The following is a 17,038-nucleotide window of genomic DNA, read 5'->3' as shown; positions in this document are numbered from 1 at the left end:
AATCAACTAAAATCAAATTAGTGCTTACTTCGTAGTCTGAATCAAATTGTTGCAGTAAGTCTTCCTTTATAAAAAGCTTAATCTTACGAGAATGTCTTTTTCAGTTACAAATTATAACTAGCAATTTTGTCTATTTTTTTTTAAAGATTTTATTTATTCATCCCCGTTGAGCAGGGAGCCCGATGCGGGACTTGATCCCAGGACTCTGGGATCATGACCTGAGCCGAAGGCAGATGCTTAACCATCTGAGCCACCCAGGCGCCCGATTTTGTCTATTTTTTAAACATTTTTTTTTTTTAAAAGATTTTATTTACTTGACAGAGGTAGAGATAGGGAGAGAGTGAGCCTGTGTGCACACACATAAGCAGGGGGGAGTGGCAGGCTCCCTGCTGAGCAAGGAGCCAGATATGGGGCTCAATCCCAGGACCCTGGGATCTTGACCTGAGCCGAAGGCAGACGCTTACTGACTAAGCCACCCAAGTGCCTCAGCAATTTTCTTCCTTTCCTTCCCCCTTCCCCTTTCCCCCTTCTCTCTTCCCCCTTCCCCCTTCCCTCTTCCCTTCTTTCTTTCATTGACAGAGAGAGACAAGAGAGGGAACACAAGCAGGGGGGACTGGGATAGGGAGAAGCAGGCTTCCTGCTGAGCAGGGAGCCCGGCTCGATCCCAGGACCCTGGGATCAAGACCTGAGCCGAAGGCAGTTGCTTAACCAACTGAGCCACCCAGGCGCCCCAGCAATTTTATCTTTAAATAATAAAGGAATTCAGAGTAAATAATTGGGGGAATTTGCTGACATTAGGACACGCCAATCTGTCTGCAGCCAAAATTAATTTCTTAGCAAAATTAACAATACATGGAATTTATAAATTGCCCCTTAGCTTAGCATTTGGTTGCTAATGTAATTTGTAAAATAAACTGCCTCGTGAAATCTTTTAACTAGTTGAGTCAGAATATACACATATAAATTTGTATTTGTCTAAGAGCACAGAAATCTTTTACTTATTCCTGATATGTCTGTAGTCCCAAATTAAGGAAATGCTACTTCTGATGACTTTCTCGGTAGTCTCTTTCACTGCAGTGTAAAAATGGCCAAATGTGAATTATATTCAGGAATACGTATGAGATAATAAATCCCTATGAATGGAGTAGCTGCCATAAAAATAATGTTCTTAGGGATGCCTGGGTGGCTCAGTCTGTTAAATGTCTGACTCTTAGTTTCCGCTCAGGTCATGATCTCATGGGTGGTGAGATTGAGCCAGGCATTAGGCTCCGGGCTCAGCAGGAGTCTGCCTGAAAGATTCTCTCCCTCTGACCCTCCCCGTGTGCATGTTGATGCTCTGTTTCTCCAATAACTAAGTCTTTTTAAAAATGTTCTTTATGTAAGTATTTTGATAGTTTTAAAAGCTTACATGCAGTATGTTAAATTCTCAAAATAATTCTTAAGAAAGATGATGTTTCCATTTTACAGGCAAGAAAACTAAGACTCGTGTCAGTTCAGCTATAGGAGTGCAAAAGAAGAGATAAACATGGCATATGAAAATATAGGAATCCCTCCTACCTGGTGGGTTATTTTGGAAAGTGTTGGGGGAAAAAAGGTGAATCTGAGTGGCTTTTGAATTTGGATTTAATGTAATAGAGTACTTTTCAAATATACTGGTCATAAGAAGTACTTCCCCTGGTGATTGATTCACTGGGGCTAGGGTAATGCTCCTGGAATCCTTAGTTGACAAATGCCCCAGAAAATTCTTATAATTAGGCACAGTTGGCTAATTTTACACTCGCTCTTTCTGAGCAAGGGACTTGGCATGATAAAAATAGTGTTTTGGAGGACATCAGCCTTCAAAAGGATAGATTGACGTAGGAAAAGTGTAATAGTTGTTTTGATATGAGATAGTTGTATGTTTTACTAGTATGTGTCAATCAATGGAAATGAGATATGGAGAATGATGGAATTACGGAATTACAAGGATTGAAAAAGTTCCAGTCTTACTGCTTAGGAAAACAAAGAGAAACTAGGAAATTGAAATTGTTAATAAGCTAATTTGTGGAAGAAACTTTGTAGGGTTGGAGATATATTGAGTCTTGGGTCATAAAATGTGCATTAGACCTTTGTAAATGCTAATTCGAATTCCAGAATTAGTAAAGCGTTACATTAAAATAGACCCTACCAAACATGAACATAAAACTTCATTAAGGCAGGTGCGCTTATGCAAATGAGGCTTTTTGTTTTTCTTTTTCTTTACTCTTCGAGTCTTACTTCTTTCTGCATTTCTGGGTCTCCCTGTAAAGTGTAAATATTTATTCCCTGCCCCCAAAGTGGATTTGAAAAGAAGGGAGAGGTTAAGATTGAGCTGATAGGGAGAGGATCCTAGAAGAAAAAGTGATACAGAAGTATTTCAATTTAATATGAATGGGTATATTATACTCAAGGACCCTCTCCATGTGTATGTGGTGTGTGTGTGTGTGTGTGTGTGTGTGTGTCTTTTTAAAGAGTTTTTGAAATTGTGCTTTGGTTTTATTTCCTTAGGTCATGCCTATTGAAAAGCTAATGCATTGTGTTCTTATATACTGGACTTAATTTTATTGATTTCTTTTCTGGACAAATGAGACAAGTTTTGGATATCAAGCTCAGTGAATTCTTTGAGATTCTTTTTTTTTTTTAAGATTTTATTTATTTATTTGACAGAGAGAGACACAGCGAGAGAGGGAACACAAGCAGGGGGAGTGGGAGAGGGAGAAGCAGGCTCCCCACAGAGCAGGGAGCCTGATGTGGGACTCGATCCCAGTACCGTGGGATCGTGACCTGAGCCGAAGGCAGTCGCTTAACCGACTGAGCCACCCAGGCGCCCCTTCTTTGAGATTCTTGCTTTGCAATGTGCACCTATAGCATTTGCTTTCCTGTGGTGGCCGATTCTTAATAGGAAGATCCACTAAGTTTCAGTGCTAATAACTCCATTTGAGTTTTCAGTTATGTTTTGTTGGTCTCCCCTTTGGAAACCCTCCATTCCCCGTTCAAAAAACTGGAAACTTTCTCATACCCACTGCAGGGTATCATTTATCTCTGAAGTGTAAAATTTCCTTCCTATAGTGAGCAAGAATTTTTTTAATCTTTCAGTCCACATTCAACTTACCTTCTTGTCCCCTTCTCAGTCCTTTTGCTTTCTTTAGAAAGTTTTAGTCTAAGGTCCTACCTATAACAATTGGAGTTTAGCTCTCTCCGTTAATTGCCTTCACATTCAAATTAACCTATTTCAATAAAAACTTTTGAATTTATGTGGATGGCTTAGTAGTGTTCTGAGTTGTGCTATTACAATGGATATTTTAAGTGATTTAGCGAAAATAGTTTGCTATTTTTTAATAGGACTGTTTACTTTTTTTGTGTGGTTCATCTATTATAAGTATCCGCTATATTTGTAGCATTAACATAAAGCTTTCTATTTGTGCCAGGCTCTAGATATGTTTGAATTATCTGGCTTCTGTGCCCCCTACCCCCACAAGGAGATAGGCGGAGAGAATCTCTTAGGCTCCAAATTTACATATTTGTGGCCCAGATTTGGGGATGGATTGGAGAATGCTTAATGAGAACTCTATAAATTAGTCTGGTTTGAGAAAACACTCTTGACTTTTTTGTGTAAGTAGATCATTTTTTCTTGCTGCTTTGAAACAAATTACCTTTTTGTAAATAAATGAAATACAAATAAAGATGAACCAGATTGGGAAGAAGGGATTGATTGGGAGTTAGAACAACCAGGGTTTTTTTGTTTGTTTGTTTGGTTGGTTGGTTTGGTTTGGTTTTTACTGTTATTTTGATGACCTTTTTTTGTCTCTGAAACTGGTACTCACTCTTTCAGAATAAAAGACTCCATGGAGAAGCAGGTGATACAATGTCATTTTTAAAATATCCTTCTACTCTCCCCCAACCCCATAATTATATCTATTGACCTATTGAGTAAAATTAAGCTAATGTAGACTCTTCTCTATGGGATAGACCCAGTTCCTCTCTAAGGGTACCTGATAAGAAGGCCATAAAGAAATTTGTAGTAGAAATTTACTCTGTAGATTTGGCCACTTAAAATCCAGGTTTAATTTTCATATTGTATTTCAAAACACCTTAATAGCCCTGTTAATAATTTTTTGTTGTTGTTAACATTTAAGAGTTTTTGCATGAGAATCATTATTTTGCTTCTATCATTTATTTTCCCTTCTTTCCCCAGGCCTCCAATCTCTTTTCTGAAATTTTCAAGACAAAGAATACAAGTTACCTATGTAGGTTTTTTTTTTTTTTAAGATTTTATTTACTTATAGAGAGAAACAGCGAGAGAGGGAACACAAGCAGGGGAGTGGGAGAGGGAGAAGCAGGCTTCCCCAGGAGCAGGGAGCCCAATGCGGGGGCTCTATCCCAGGACCCTGGGATCATGACCTGAGCCGAAGGCAGACGCTTAACGACTGAGCCACCCAGGCACCCCACCTATATAGTTTAAAAAGCTAAGTATTTAGTAGATAGAAGTATTTAGAAGTACAAAATACTTTTTTTTTTAAAGATTTTATTTATTTTATTTATTTGAGAGAGAGAGAACGAGAAAGAGAGCACATGAGAGGGGAGAGGGTCAGAGGGAGAAGCAGACTCCCCGCCGAGCAGGGAGCCCGATGCGGGACCCGATCCAGGGACTCCAGGATCATGACCTGAGCCTAAGGCAGTCGCTTAACCAACTGAGCCACCCAGGCGCCTCAGTACAAAATACTTCTATCATCTTGAAATTGTTATTAGACCACGTAGCCCTAGGAGAGATAGATAACACCAGACATAAATAGTTACTTATGTGATTCCTTTCTTTCAAAATAGGGAATAATTCTTTTAAAAAAAATTACTATTTTACTAAATGGTAACTGAAACCCATGCTGCACTGGAAAGCAGTGTTTCAAACTGCTTTCCCCCTGAAGACAAGTTTTTATTTCTATATCCCAACACCCACAATTAAGCGTCACTTTAAAAGATGTAATAGATGCCCAGGTCTTTGCTAAGTCAGAGTGGTGCAAAAAGTGATAAGGAGGGGGAGGACTCCAATATTGACTGAAAACATTTTAATCTCAGAATTCCAGGCACTTCTCTCCACCCATATTTTGATATGTAAACTTATCATCTGTGGTCTTAATTTAGCAGTAAAACTTTGAATATTGCTAAAAATAAAATGCTACAGAAGCTTAAATGCTAATAAGACTTGAGAGCCAGATATTTTGGGGGTACAGATGTTAGCCAATAAAATTAATTAGTGAAAACCAATCTCGGGGCACCTGGGTGGCTCAGTCGTTAAGCGTCTGCCTTCAGCTCAGGTCATGATCCCAGGGTCCCGGGATCGAGCCCCGCATCGGGCTCCTTGCTCCACGGGAAGCCTGCTTCTCCCTCTCCCACTCCCCCTGCTTGTGTTCCCTCTCTCGCTGTCTCTGTCTCTGTCAAATAAATAAATAAAATCTTTAAAAAAAAAAAAGAAAACCAATCTCACTGTTTCATTGCACAGTTTGGAATCCAGATTTGCTTCTGGGGCTAACAAAATAAACATTAGTTAGGGATAGGATTGCTACTTTAGGAAATATAATAGTGAAATTTGGGGATAAAGAGAAAATGCCTCTAGAGGATGTTTAAAATAAGCTTCTTAAAAGCAAGCAAATGAAGATGTGCGATTTGCTATGAGGCCATCATACCAAATAGTAACATTGTGATTTTCACCCAAGAAGAAATTGCATCAGCAAATAATCTACTGAGCACTGTTATTTGGATGGTACTGAGATGAACAATTGTTTCAGTTATTGCCCAGCTCCCCACCTCCACCCCTCAGCAGCCTGGAACTGTGCATATTATGGGAGGCCATGTGACAGTGATCCTTGGTTTTGTTCATTTAGCCTGTCAAAACAATTTTATGTAGGTGGAAAGAAATGAGTGAAATGAATAGAGTGGGTTAGCTGCATCAGCTCTAGTTTACACTGAAGTAAAAGAATGATAGTGTATCAAGCCCCCAGGAATATCCAGCTTGATAATGTTGGGGAGAAGGTACTAAAAAGCAACAGTGGCTAATCTGTTCAAAATCTCATTTGATTATTTTAAAATTTTATCATTGTCTTCCCGATAATTTGATTGACAGTTGGTAATATTTAAATAATATATATTCCTCTTACTCTGTCTTCAGTTATAATTTAGTAAAGTGATTAGTCCTTTTCAGCGATCCCTAGTTAATAGAAATATCAACATGGCTTTTCTGAGAACATTGTTTTAGAAGCTTCACAAAATGTTAAAATGTTTGTTCTAGTATAGTAAATGGAACATGAGCTTTGAATCAAATCCTCATTTAATTCTTGGTTCTTTTTTTCCTGTGAACTTAAGGGATATATTAAATTTTTTTCTGAGTTTGCTTATCTGTTAAAATAGAGTCATACTATCTAATATCTCACAGGTTTTTCCTGAGGATTAATGAGAGCAATTAAACAACCAGCTGCTAAGTAGCAAACAATTAGCAAATATTTTTGAAACCCCGCCTGTTCTTACAGGTCTGTGTGCTTGTTGGTTTTGATTGGTTTTACTGTTGTCTTAAAAAATTTTGGGGATGCTAAAATAATGTCATTCTGAGGTATTTTATGAAATGCTCTTAGATAAAAAATAGGAGACTTAGTTATAGGTAGAGCAAGTTGACAAATTATTGAAAGAAGCACCAAGTTACTTGTTTGGGTTTTTTCCCCACTTGGTTGATAATCTGTACTCATGTAATTACATATTTCTAATTTTAAAGATCTAGTAATGTTCTCAGACCTCTTAAATCATCAGTTATTTTCAAGGAGGATAAAAATCTGCACAATAAATATTTAAAATAGCCTCCATTACAGTATAGATGACTTAAAGGCAAAATTAGATAAAAGTTAATATTTTGATAGAATTTTAAGACTGCCATTTATTGTGTTTACAAGGAAACAGGTTGTAGTTTTTTGGTGAGGAAGAAGTCCCTGTTTGAGCTTTTTTCCCCTTCTTTTTTTGTGCTTTGCTATAAATAAGTAGTTGGCAGCTTTTTTACAAAAATGAGCTTTTACAAATTATTTTTAAAAATGAAAATGGCTGTGACCTTTACAAGTTGGTCATTGTATTAGACTTACAGAGACTCAATGGCCCAATTTTAATTCTCACCTTTCTTTTAAGTCATAGAAATTTCTTTTATTCCTGGGGAAATGCTAACTGCACATTAAGGATATACATATACTTTTTTTTTCTTGGAAAGCACTTTCATGGATTCATTCAATACCTGGCTGTTGAATAAGTCATTATACTAGGTTGTCAGATACTAAAGATAGAACACTGAAAAAGCATTTTGTCACTGCTTTTAGAATAAGTCTCAATGTAATATGACTTGTGATTAAGTGCTATAAAAGAAGCATATACATAGTTTATAAAAAGGTGTGTGTGTGTGTGTGTGTGTGTGTGTGTAGGGGGTATGATGACCTAGAGTAAAGGACAGTTAGGGGAGGTGTCTCTGAGGAAATGAATTGATCTTTGAAGGATGACTGGGCATTAACTAGGCACAAAAGGTTGATAGAAGGGTGTCCTAGATATAGAGGAAACAGAATGTATGAAAGACCTGTATGGGAAGAAGCATAACATGCTTAAGAATGGAAAAGGTTAGAGTGATAAGAAATTAGGCTTGAAGGGTGGGCAAGGACCATACTATGTGGGACCTCATAGGTCACAGTGATTTTCCCCTTTGTCCTAAAGGCTGTAGAAAGTTATTAAACGTTTAAACAGTATCATGACATACAGTATTTCATTGAATCTTAAACTCCAGTAGTGTGACACATTCTAATTTCAGATGTAAGAAAAATGTGAAAAATGGCGTTTCTAAAAATTATGTAGACATTCTTTAGAATTGATTAAATTGGCACTTAAAACATTCTGGCTATATATGGACAAAATGGAAAACAGATTATATAAGGGTAAGATTAGATTTGGGAAACGACGTAGTAGGTTTCAGAAGAGATCATGATGGCTTGACATAAGATGGTGATACTAGAGAAAGATATAAGTAAATTACTTAGAGTTTCAGCAGAAAATTTACCAAGCCGTGTGTACTTTTTTTTTTTTTTAAGATTTTATTTATTTGTCAGAGAGAGAGGGAGAGAGAGCACAAGCAGGGGGAGTGGCAGGCAGAGGGAGAAGCAGGCTCCCCGCTGAGTAAGGAGCCTGGTACAGGACTTGATTCCAGGACCCTGGGATCATGACCTGAGCCGAAGGCAGATGCTTAACCGACTGAGCCACCCAGGCATCCCAAGCTTTGTGTACTTTAAAACATTATTGAAAACTCTGAATTGTAGATATGATAGACAGTCTCTAGATTTTTTTTTTTTTAAGATTTTATTTATTTATTTGACGGAGAGACACAGCGAGAGAAGGAACACAAGCAGGGGGAGTGGGAGAGGGAGAAGCAGGCTTCCTGCTGAGCAGGGAGCCCGACGCAGAACTCGATCCCAGGACCCTGGGATCATGACCTGAGTCGAAGGCAGACACTTAACTGACTGAGCCACTCAGGCGCCTCAGTCTTTAGATTTTAAAAACAATTAAATTTTAAGTAACAACATAGAATGATTTGTGTTAGTGTCATATTTCATATCTAGTAACAATTTCTGTTTAAAATTTTCAGTTGAGAGAAAACACTTCACAATTGAAGGTTCAGACATAAAGGTTTTTTTTCTTTTAAACTGTCTAAAGATTTTGTGAAAGCCCTATACAGAGAATTATTCAGACTTAAAATTAACTTCCTATTTGTACAACAGTGATTATATTTATATAATTTATATTTGTTTTTTTGTTTTTTTTCTTTTTCAAAGATTTTATTTATTTATTTGACAGAGAGAGAGAGGGAACACAAGCAGGGGGAGCAGCAGAGGGAGAGGGAGAAGGAGAAGCAGGCTTCCCGCAGAGCAAGGAGCCTGATGCGGGGCTCGATCCCAGGACCCCGGGATCATGACCTGAGCCGAAGGCAGACGCTTAACCGACTGAGCCACCCAGGCGCCCCTATATAATTTATATTTAAGCTATTACTCTTGAACAGTATTCTCCCTTATCCTTATTCCGAGTTTCAGCTACAGTGGTCTACTGTAGTGATATATTTCCCAGCAGTTCTAAACTATGGGTGAATAAAATTTAAATAAAATAAGTTCAAGTTTCAAAGCTCACTCTTATTAAAGTTTGAATCTCCTCAACCCTGTTCTATATCCTACATTTCCAAGTTTACCTTTAGCACTTTTTACAGATTCTTGTGGTCTTAAGCATTTCAAGTATTATGTGACCAGAACCGTGGGTACTTTCATGCCCATGATCTCATTTAATTCTTAGAGTATCCTGCTGATATGGGTTCTTCTTTTCTTACATGGTTAACTCTAGCTTGTACACAGTCATGTACGGAGAATTGGGTCTTTTGTGATATGCTCTCAGAGTACCCAGTTTTTTCCTCTTCATCATACTTAATAAAATTCATGCCTCTGCCTCTTACACTGTAAAGTCTAGGATAGCAGGAACTTTGTCTCTGATGTTCATTATATCCTGTTGTCTGAGACAGGGTACCCAAATATTTATTAAAATTAAGCAAACAGGGGCACCTGGGTGGCTCAGATGGTTAAGCGTCTGCCTTCGGCTCAGGTCATGATCCCAGGGTCCTGGGATCGAGCCCCACATCGGGCTCCTGGCTCAGCAAGGAGTCTGCTTCTCCCTCTCCCTCTGCCTCTCTCCCTGCTCATGCTCTCTCTCTCTCTCTCTCTGTGTCTCAAATGAATAAATAAAATCTTCAAAAATAAATAAATAAAAATAAAAAATAAAATTAAGCAAACATTTATGAAGATGTACAATAATTGCTAAAAACTAAAATGGATATTGCATGCTACAGAAGATAAGAATACTCATCAAGGGGGCTCCTGGGTGGTGCAGTCAGTTGAGCCTCGACTCTTGGTTTCAGCTCTGGTCATGATCTGATGGTTGTGAGATCGAGCCCCCAGGGGACTCCTGCGCTCAGCATGGAGTCTGCTTGGAGTTTCTCTCCCCCTGTACCCCCCAGCACCCTGTTTGCTCTCTTTAAATAAATCTTTAAAAAAAATACTTATCAAGAAAATCAAGAAAGGCAGACTATATATTAAAATATAAAAAATAAACGTCTATTAATTGTAGGTAGAACATCATAATTCATTTGGCTTATGTGATTACTGTCTTCTAATTGTTTTGAGCTGGATTAGCTTCACAATTTCTTTAAAATAAGTTTTCTTAATTCAACTATAGTAAGGTTTAGTAATGTATAAGGGAGTCAACAAGTGATCTAGATTTTTCTTCTGTTTTCTATATAAATTTTCCTTAAATGAGGAACATTTAGGAATGAATGTATGGTAAATAAGATTTTTTTTAAAAGTATATTGGGAGGGGCGCCTGGGCAGTGCAGTCAGTTAAGCTTCTGACTCTTGGTTTCTCCTCAGATTGTGATCTCAAGGTCCTGACCCCTGTCAGGCTCCATGCTCAGGGTGGAGTCTGCTTAAGACTCTCTCTCCGCCCCCCCAGAATAAATAAATAAATCTGTAAAAAAAAATGTGTATTGGGGAACCCTATCATAGGTCAATAAATTGAAAACCAAACAAGCTGAAAACTCTTCCCACTGTAAAACACCAGATATTTTGTGGAAAATTTTTATTAAAAGAACAATAAAAACCTACCCTAAGCTTGTGGGAATTTAAGGATAATCTCGAAGGTCTAAAAACTAAGAAGAAACAAAAAACCAGAGTGGGAGAAGTGTGAACTGACAGGAGGACTTTTCTGGGACAGTTGCCAATCTTGTTAATAACTAAGAGGCATGGTTTTACCGTCTATCTAATGATAGATGAAGTCTTAAGCCCAAGCAGGTACTGGAATTGAGATGCAATGAAGTTGTTCCTTGAAGAGAGCTACACCTTTAATGAAAATACAGACTAGAGGAAAATTCCCTTTCTTTTTTTTTTTTTTAAGATTTTATTTATTTGAGAGAGAGAGAGAGGGCACAAACAGGAGGAGAGGCAGAGGGAGATGTGGCTCGATCCCAGAACCTGGAGATCATGACCTGAGCCAAAGGCAAATGCTCAACCATGTGTGCCACTCAGGTGCCCCAAATTCCCTTTCTAAGACAGGAAAAGACAAGCTTCTTCAGGTCAGGAGAAAGAAAAGTTTACCCTTGAAATTTATAAACAAGGACCTGTATTCACACAGGTGATTTTGATTTTGAACTGATTGCATGGAGTTAACGGCCAAGGCTAGTAATATCCCTAGGGCACTAGACCTAAGCAAACTCCAAACCATCTACAGGGATACACCTGTAACTGAGGATATTCCAACAGACAAATCACAGTTTAAGATAATCATTTTATTCAATATTGTAAATCACATGAAGAAACAAACCCACCACAAGTGAATCAAAACAGTAGGTAAAATTAAAGCCCCAGTAACTCAGATAAAAGATTGAATTGAGCGTTTAAGGTAAGTTATTTTTAAAAACTTAAAGGACTAAAAACATCAAGTTAGTGTTGGAGGGGGGGTAGTGAATGACTTAATAAAGACCTGAAAAGAGATTCAAGAAATGAAAATGCATTGCGATCAAAAACTAAATGACAAGTGCTACTTTCCTCAGTTATCTGCCTTTAGATATTTTGACTTTATCTTTTCACTGTCTCTTCTCTCCAGAACAGGAACATTTTAGGAGGATAACCCAGGACAAAATAGCTCTGCTGCCATAGATCTGAGTCTCAGTGGACAGGGTATATGACTTATGGATGATTGTAGCCCCTAGTTGAGAGTGGGAATAGAAGTGATTAAGGGCTGTGAAAAGGGGCTTTTATGGAACTTTGAGAGGAGCCAAGCTTGCAGTCATAATTTGGAGATGGAGCAGGACTCCGGAATAGAGGAAATTCCAAGGAAGGTGCTAGGAAAACTTATATGTTCATGAAGCAGGGAATGGGGGGAGGTTGGAGGGGTTCTTTGCAAATTGAGCTGACAGTTATCATGTCTCATTCAAAACCCATGTGTTAGGGTTGCCACTGAATGGGGAGGGACATATCCTTTCCCCAGGCATTGGGCCTGGTGAAATGGCAGCAGAATTCCTTCCCCACTGAAGCAGTTAAGTGCCGAGCCTTTTTGTTCCTTTTTTCCCTCCTCGCTTTATGATATTAGTGAGGAGAGTAGGGACTGGAGTGGTGACTGAGTTCCTTTTATCAAACCCTTTGGTGGGTACTTTTGGTGACAGACTGACAATTTTGTTTTATTTTCTTTGTGGATGTCCAAATATTTGCCCCTCTTACCTATATACCTAGTCCTCCAAGACTTGTATGGTCAGTTGGAAGTGTTCATCTGGTTTGTGTTCATTCATCTCTTATTTCTGGAGCAGGGACTGAGACCTGGCCACATGTCTTTTGCATCCCTTCCTCCTTTGGACTATTTATCTGTTTGTTCGTTTGTTTGTTTGACAGAGAGAGAGACACAGCGAGAGAGGGAACACAAGCAGCGGGGAGTGGGAGAGGGAGAAGCAGGCTTCCCGCTGAGCAGGGAGCCCGATACAGGGCTAGATCCCAATCATGACCTGAGCCGAAGGCAGATGCTTAACAACTGAGCCACCCAGGTGTCCCGTCCTTTGGACTTTAAAGTTTAATTAATTAAAAAAATTTTTAAAAGAGGTAATAAGCAGTTTAGATGTAATGACTCAAGAGAGACTTAGTGAACAAGAAGGTAGATCTGAGAACATTGCCCAGAAGGTATAAGAAATGGAAAATGAGAGAGAAGATAGGAAGGATAGAGTAAGGTTGTGCACGTGTACACACACACATACACACACCCTCACGCATAACACATAAATCTTATAAAGAAGAGAAAGGGAAATAGGAGGAGGCAATTTTCAAAGAGATAATAATTGAGAATTCTCTGACTTGAAGACAAATACTTGAAACTTTTGGCTTAGAAACACAGTCAGCCCCATTATATATACATAAAACTAGGTGCATGGTACTGAAAGTGCAGAACACAATTAAAAAAAAAAAGTCTTTGGAACAACTAGAGAGAAAATACAGATAAATTTACAAAGGAGAACATTTATACTGACAGCTGCAGTAGACACCAGAACACCACAAAACGGTATCTTGAAAATGCTGGAAGAAAAATAAGCCAGCCTGGAATTCTACATCCATCTAAACTATCATTCAAGAGTGATGATGAAGTAAATATTTCAAACAACCTAGGATTATACCACTAATGGAACGTTTACTGAAAGAATTTTGAAAAATATATTTCACAGAAGAAGAAAAATGAACCCAGATAAAGAGAATAAGGAGCAAAATGGAAAGGTGAACAAAAAGATATGTGGGTATATATAAGTAAGCATATACTGTTAAATAACAATTATAATGTTATCTTAAGGAGCAATAGGATAAGAGGGAGCTAAAGTATTAGGGAAATAATGTATAAGATGGGGAGGGATGATGCGAATAGTGTTTTTTAGTGGTATGTAAATTTACAATAAATTTTTAAAAATTAATATATACAGCTTAGGAAAAAGTTGAACAGATGATACAGTCTCCATATCATTACAAATTATATGCCTTTAATTAAAATTCTTGATAATATTCTGATAGTTTTAGTTGGCTTATGCTGTAATTTCTACATTATAAAAATAAAAGTCTTCTTATTGGAAAAACAAATAACCAAGATAATTTAGAAAATAAAGTTGAGGAAGGTGTTACAGGAAGTGGTTCTGCCAAGAATGAATTATTTTAAAACTATAACAATTAAGAAAATGTGGTATTAGTGCAGAATAGACAGACCATTGGAATAGAATATAGAATCCAGAAATAGAATTACACTTATATGGGAAGGATGGATTGTTCATCAAATGGTATTAGGTTATTGGTTGATATAGAAAAAAACAGCCAGTCCTTCTTTTATCCAACCAAATAAATTCCTCAACGGATAAATTCCCAAGTATGGCAAACAAAACGTTTATATTTTAAAAAGGAAAAGAAAAGGTATGGCCTCAGTGTCTGGAAGAATTACTGAATAGATAAAGCCCACCTACCATAAAGTAAAAGATTAATTGAACTACAGTGAAATAAAAATATCAAAATCAAAAGACATCATAAGCAAGGTGGAGACACAAACCACAAATTGAGAAAACATTTGTAACATAAAATTAATAAAGGATTTGTATCCAGAATATATTGAGAACTTCTACAAAAAAGGAAAACAACAAATGATAGGATTAGGCATCTCACTGAAGAAGAATCTCAAGTAGCCTGCAAAGAAAACAAAAACTTTTTTTCATTCTTGCCTCTAAAAATGTAAATTAAACAGCAGGATATGAGTTTACACCCATCACATTGATAAAAAGTTAATGTCTGATAATACCAATTACTGGTGACCCTATGTAGCAATGGAAACCTTCATACAATGCTATTAAGAGAGTACATTGGTATAGTCCCCTTGAAAAGCAGTTTGTTGATAGCTATGAAAATTGAACGTGTGGGGCGCCTGGGTGGCTCAATCGGTCAAGCGTCTGCCTTCAGCTCAGGTCATGATCTCAGGGTCCTGGGATTGAGCCCCTCATTGGGCTCCCTGCTCAGCGGGGAGCCTGCTTCTCCCTCTCCCATTCCTCCTGCTTGTGCTCTCTCTCTGTCAAATAAATAAAATCTTAAAAAAAAAAAAGAAAAATTGAAGGTGCCTTTTTCTTATGATTCAGTAATTCTCAACATGATCCTAATAGATGTTTTTAGTATTTTTTTATGCCTCATATCTCTTTTGAAGGCTAGAGTAGTGTTTTAAGTCTATACAGTAAAATACATAGGATTATAATGGAAACTAATTATACTAAAATAGTTATAAAAATTTTAAAATTTATGATATAGTATGCATTGTTAGTGTATACTAATCAGATCAACTGAAAGATCTAATAACTGTCAATTTCAAAGTAATGATTAATGTAAATGATATTTTGAGACAATCTATAACCACTGTTATGTGATACCAAAATATCTAGGGCTGTTGGTGACAAAAATCACAAGGATTACTGAATACTCTCAGGTATATATATTCATAATTGATGTATGGGCTTATTTCTAGACTTCCAATGCTGTTCCTTTGATCTACATATCTTATCCTCGTGCCAGTACCACACTGTTTTGATTACTGTAGCTTTGTAATAAGAACCTGTGTCCTAGAGACACATTTAAATGTATATCCAAGGAGATTAATAGTGTAACACCACTACAGTATTGTAGTAGCAAAAAATGGGGAATAGCCTAAAGATTAATCAATAGGAGATGATATAAATTGTGATATATTTAGGTAGCAGGTAACTGTGTAACAGTGACGATGAATAAAATCAAGTTACAATAATATGGTAGATACCTTGTAGTGTCTCCTTATATATCATCACAGGTGATCTCAAACAGTACCGAGTGAAAAAAACAAGCTTTCCGAGTGAAAAAAAGAAGCTTTCAAAGAAAACATACTCTATAACATCATTTTATGAAATTTTAACATTTTAACCAAAGTGTAAAAACCTATATGGCAGTGGTATGTCCAAATTCAGTCTAGTAGTTACTCAAGGGTAAGGAGTAGTGATGGGAAGGACAATCTTGTTACATAGGGGGCTTTTAATTATGTCTATAATGTTTATTTAACTGTGTGATGGACACATTGTATGCCTGGAATCTTTTGTTAAAATATGTATTGCGTGATTTGACAGAATATTAATAAGACAGAGATAGTTTCAATTTTAATATACAGAATAATTTGGAGTTTGTGTATATGGGACCTTGTCAAGGGAAGATCAGCAAATTAAGTGCTTTCCCCCAGTTCATCTCAGAGAAGTGAATTAACCTAAGAATTGCCAGGTGCTTTAAACATGATGAAAGCATACCTAGTAGATTATTTAATATATTCATAAAGAAAATTCTAATCAAAGCAAAGACAGAACTAGAATTTATATTTAGATCTTTTTGCCTCCAAAATCTCATACTTGTTCCATGTTGTTAAATTGCATATATTGCATAGCAATAAATGATATATTTTAGAAGTGGTAAGTTAACTGTACCCACAAAATGATACTGTATCTGAGGCACATGTTAACATAAAGACATTGAAATAATCTCAAGCATGACATTATAATCCAGTTTTCTTAAATATAGTTTAGATTGTTCTCACACTCATGAAAGGCTGAAGAAATTATTAGTAACTTTAATGTTACAGCATTCCTGGTTTATTGATCATTATAATTTAGTATACGTTTGGCATTTGAATTTATTATTGTGGAGTTTTTTTCTATTTGAACTATTTTATTTAAGTATAATTAGCAGATAGTGCTATATTAGTTTCAGGTATGCAGTATGATTCAACAGTTCTGTACATTTCTCAGGGTACATCAAGATAAGTGTATTCTTAACAGCATTTAAATTTGTGTGACTTGGTGTTCTGTTATTTTAAACCACATTCTGTTTTGGTTTTGATTTTAGGATCGAAAATTAACAAAGTCTGAGAGGCAGAGATTTAAAGAAGAGGCTGAAATGTTAAAGGGCCTTCAGCATCCCAATATTGTTCGATTCTATGATTCCTGGGAGTCCACAGTAAAAGGAAAGAAGTGCATTGTTTTGGTGACTGAACTTATGACATCTGGAACCCTTAAAACGTAAGTCTATCAATGTTATAAAAGTTGACCAAGAAGTTTGAAAGAACTTGAATTGTCTCATGTCATATTTTATCAGTCCTGCTTTTGTTGCCCAGCATACCAAGAAGGGAACAATCCCTCCAATTCTTGGTAGCACATTTTCCTGCCCACTAAGTCCTCTGGTGCATAAAGTGATTTGATAATTATTTAATGGTAATATTAAAATAAGTTAATACAGAATAAACCTAGTTCTTTTAAATCATGTTGCTTTGCAGTTCTAAAATTGAGTGGCTAAGGGATCACGAACTCATATGACAATGTAGCCCTCTAGTGGTTAAAATGAGGTTGAAGCTT

The 17,038-nt window shown here is 37.0% G+C and overlaps 1 protein-coding gene across 4 annotated transcripts in view; it reads left to right on the top strand.

Annotated features, from left to right (window-relative positions):
- The window catches only part of WNK1 (WNK lysine deficient protein kinase 1), a 150,033-nt gene that overhangs the window by 46,101 nt on the left and 86,894 nt on the right, over positions 1–17,038 (top strand). For all 4 annotated transcript variants that reach the window (XM_078075456.1, XM_078075455.1, XM_078075458.1 and 1 more), the window contains exon 2: positions 16,533–16,705. In XM_078075456.1, the coding sequence (XP_077931582.1) occupies positions 16,533–16,705 (173 nt within the window). The remainder of the gene's footprint in view (positions 1–16,532; positions 16,706–17,038) is intronic.

This window comes from Halichoerus grypus, chromosome 6 (assembly GCF_964656455.1).
Source record: "Halichoerus grypus chromosome 6, mHalGry1.hap1.1, whole genome shotgun sequence".
NCBI classification, from domain to species: Eukaryota; Metazoa; Chordata; class Mammalia; order Carnivora; family Phocidae; genus Halichoerus; species Halichoerus grypus.
This window is presented reverse-complemented; position numbering and strand designations above follow the sequence as displayed.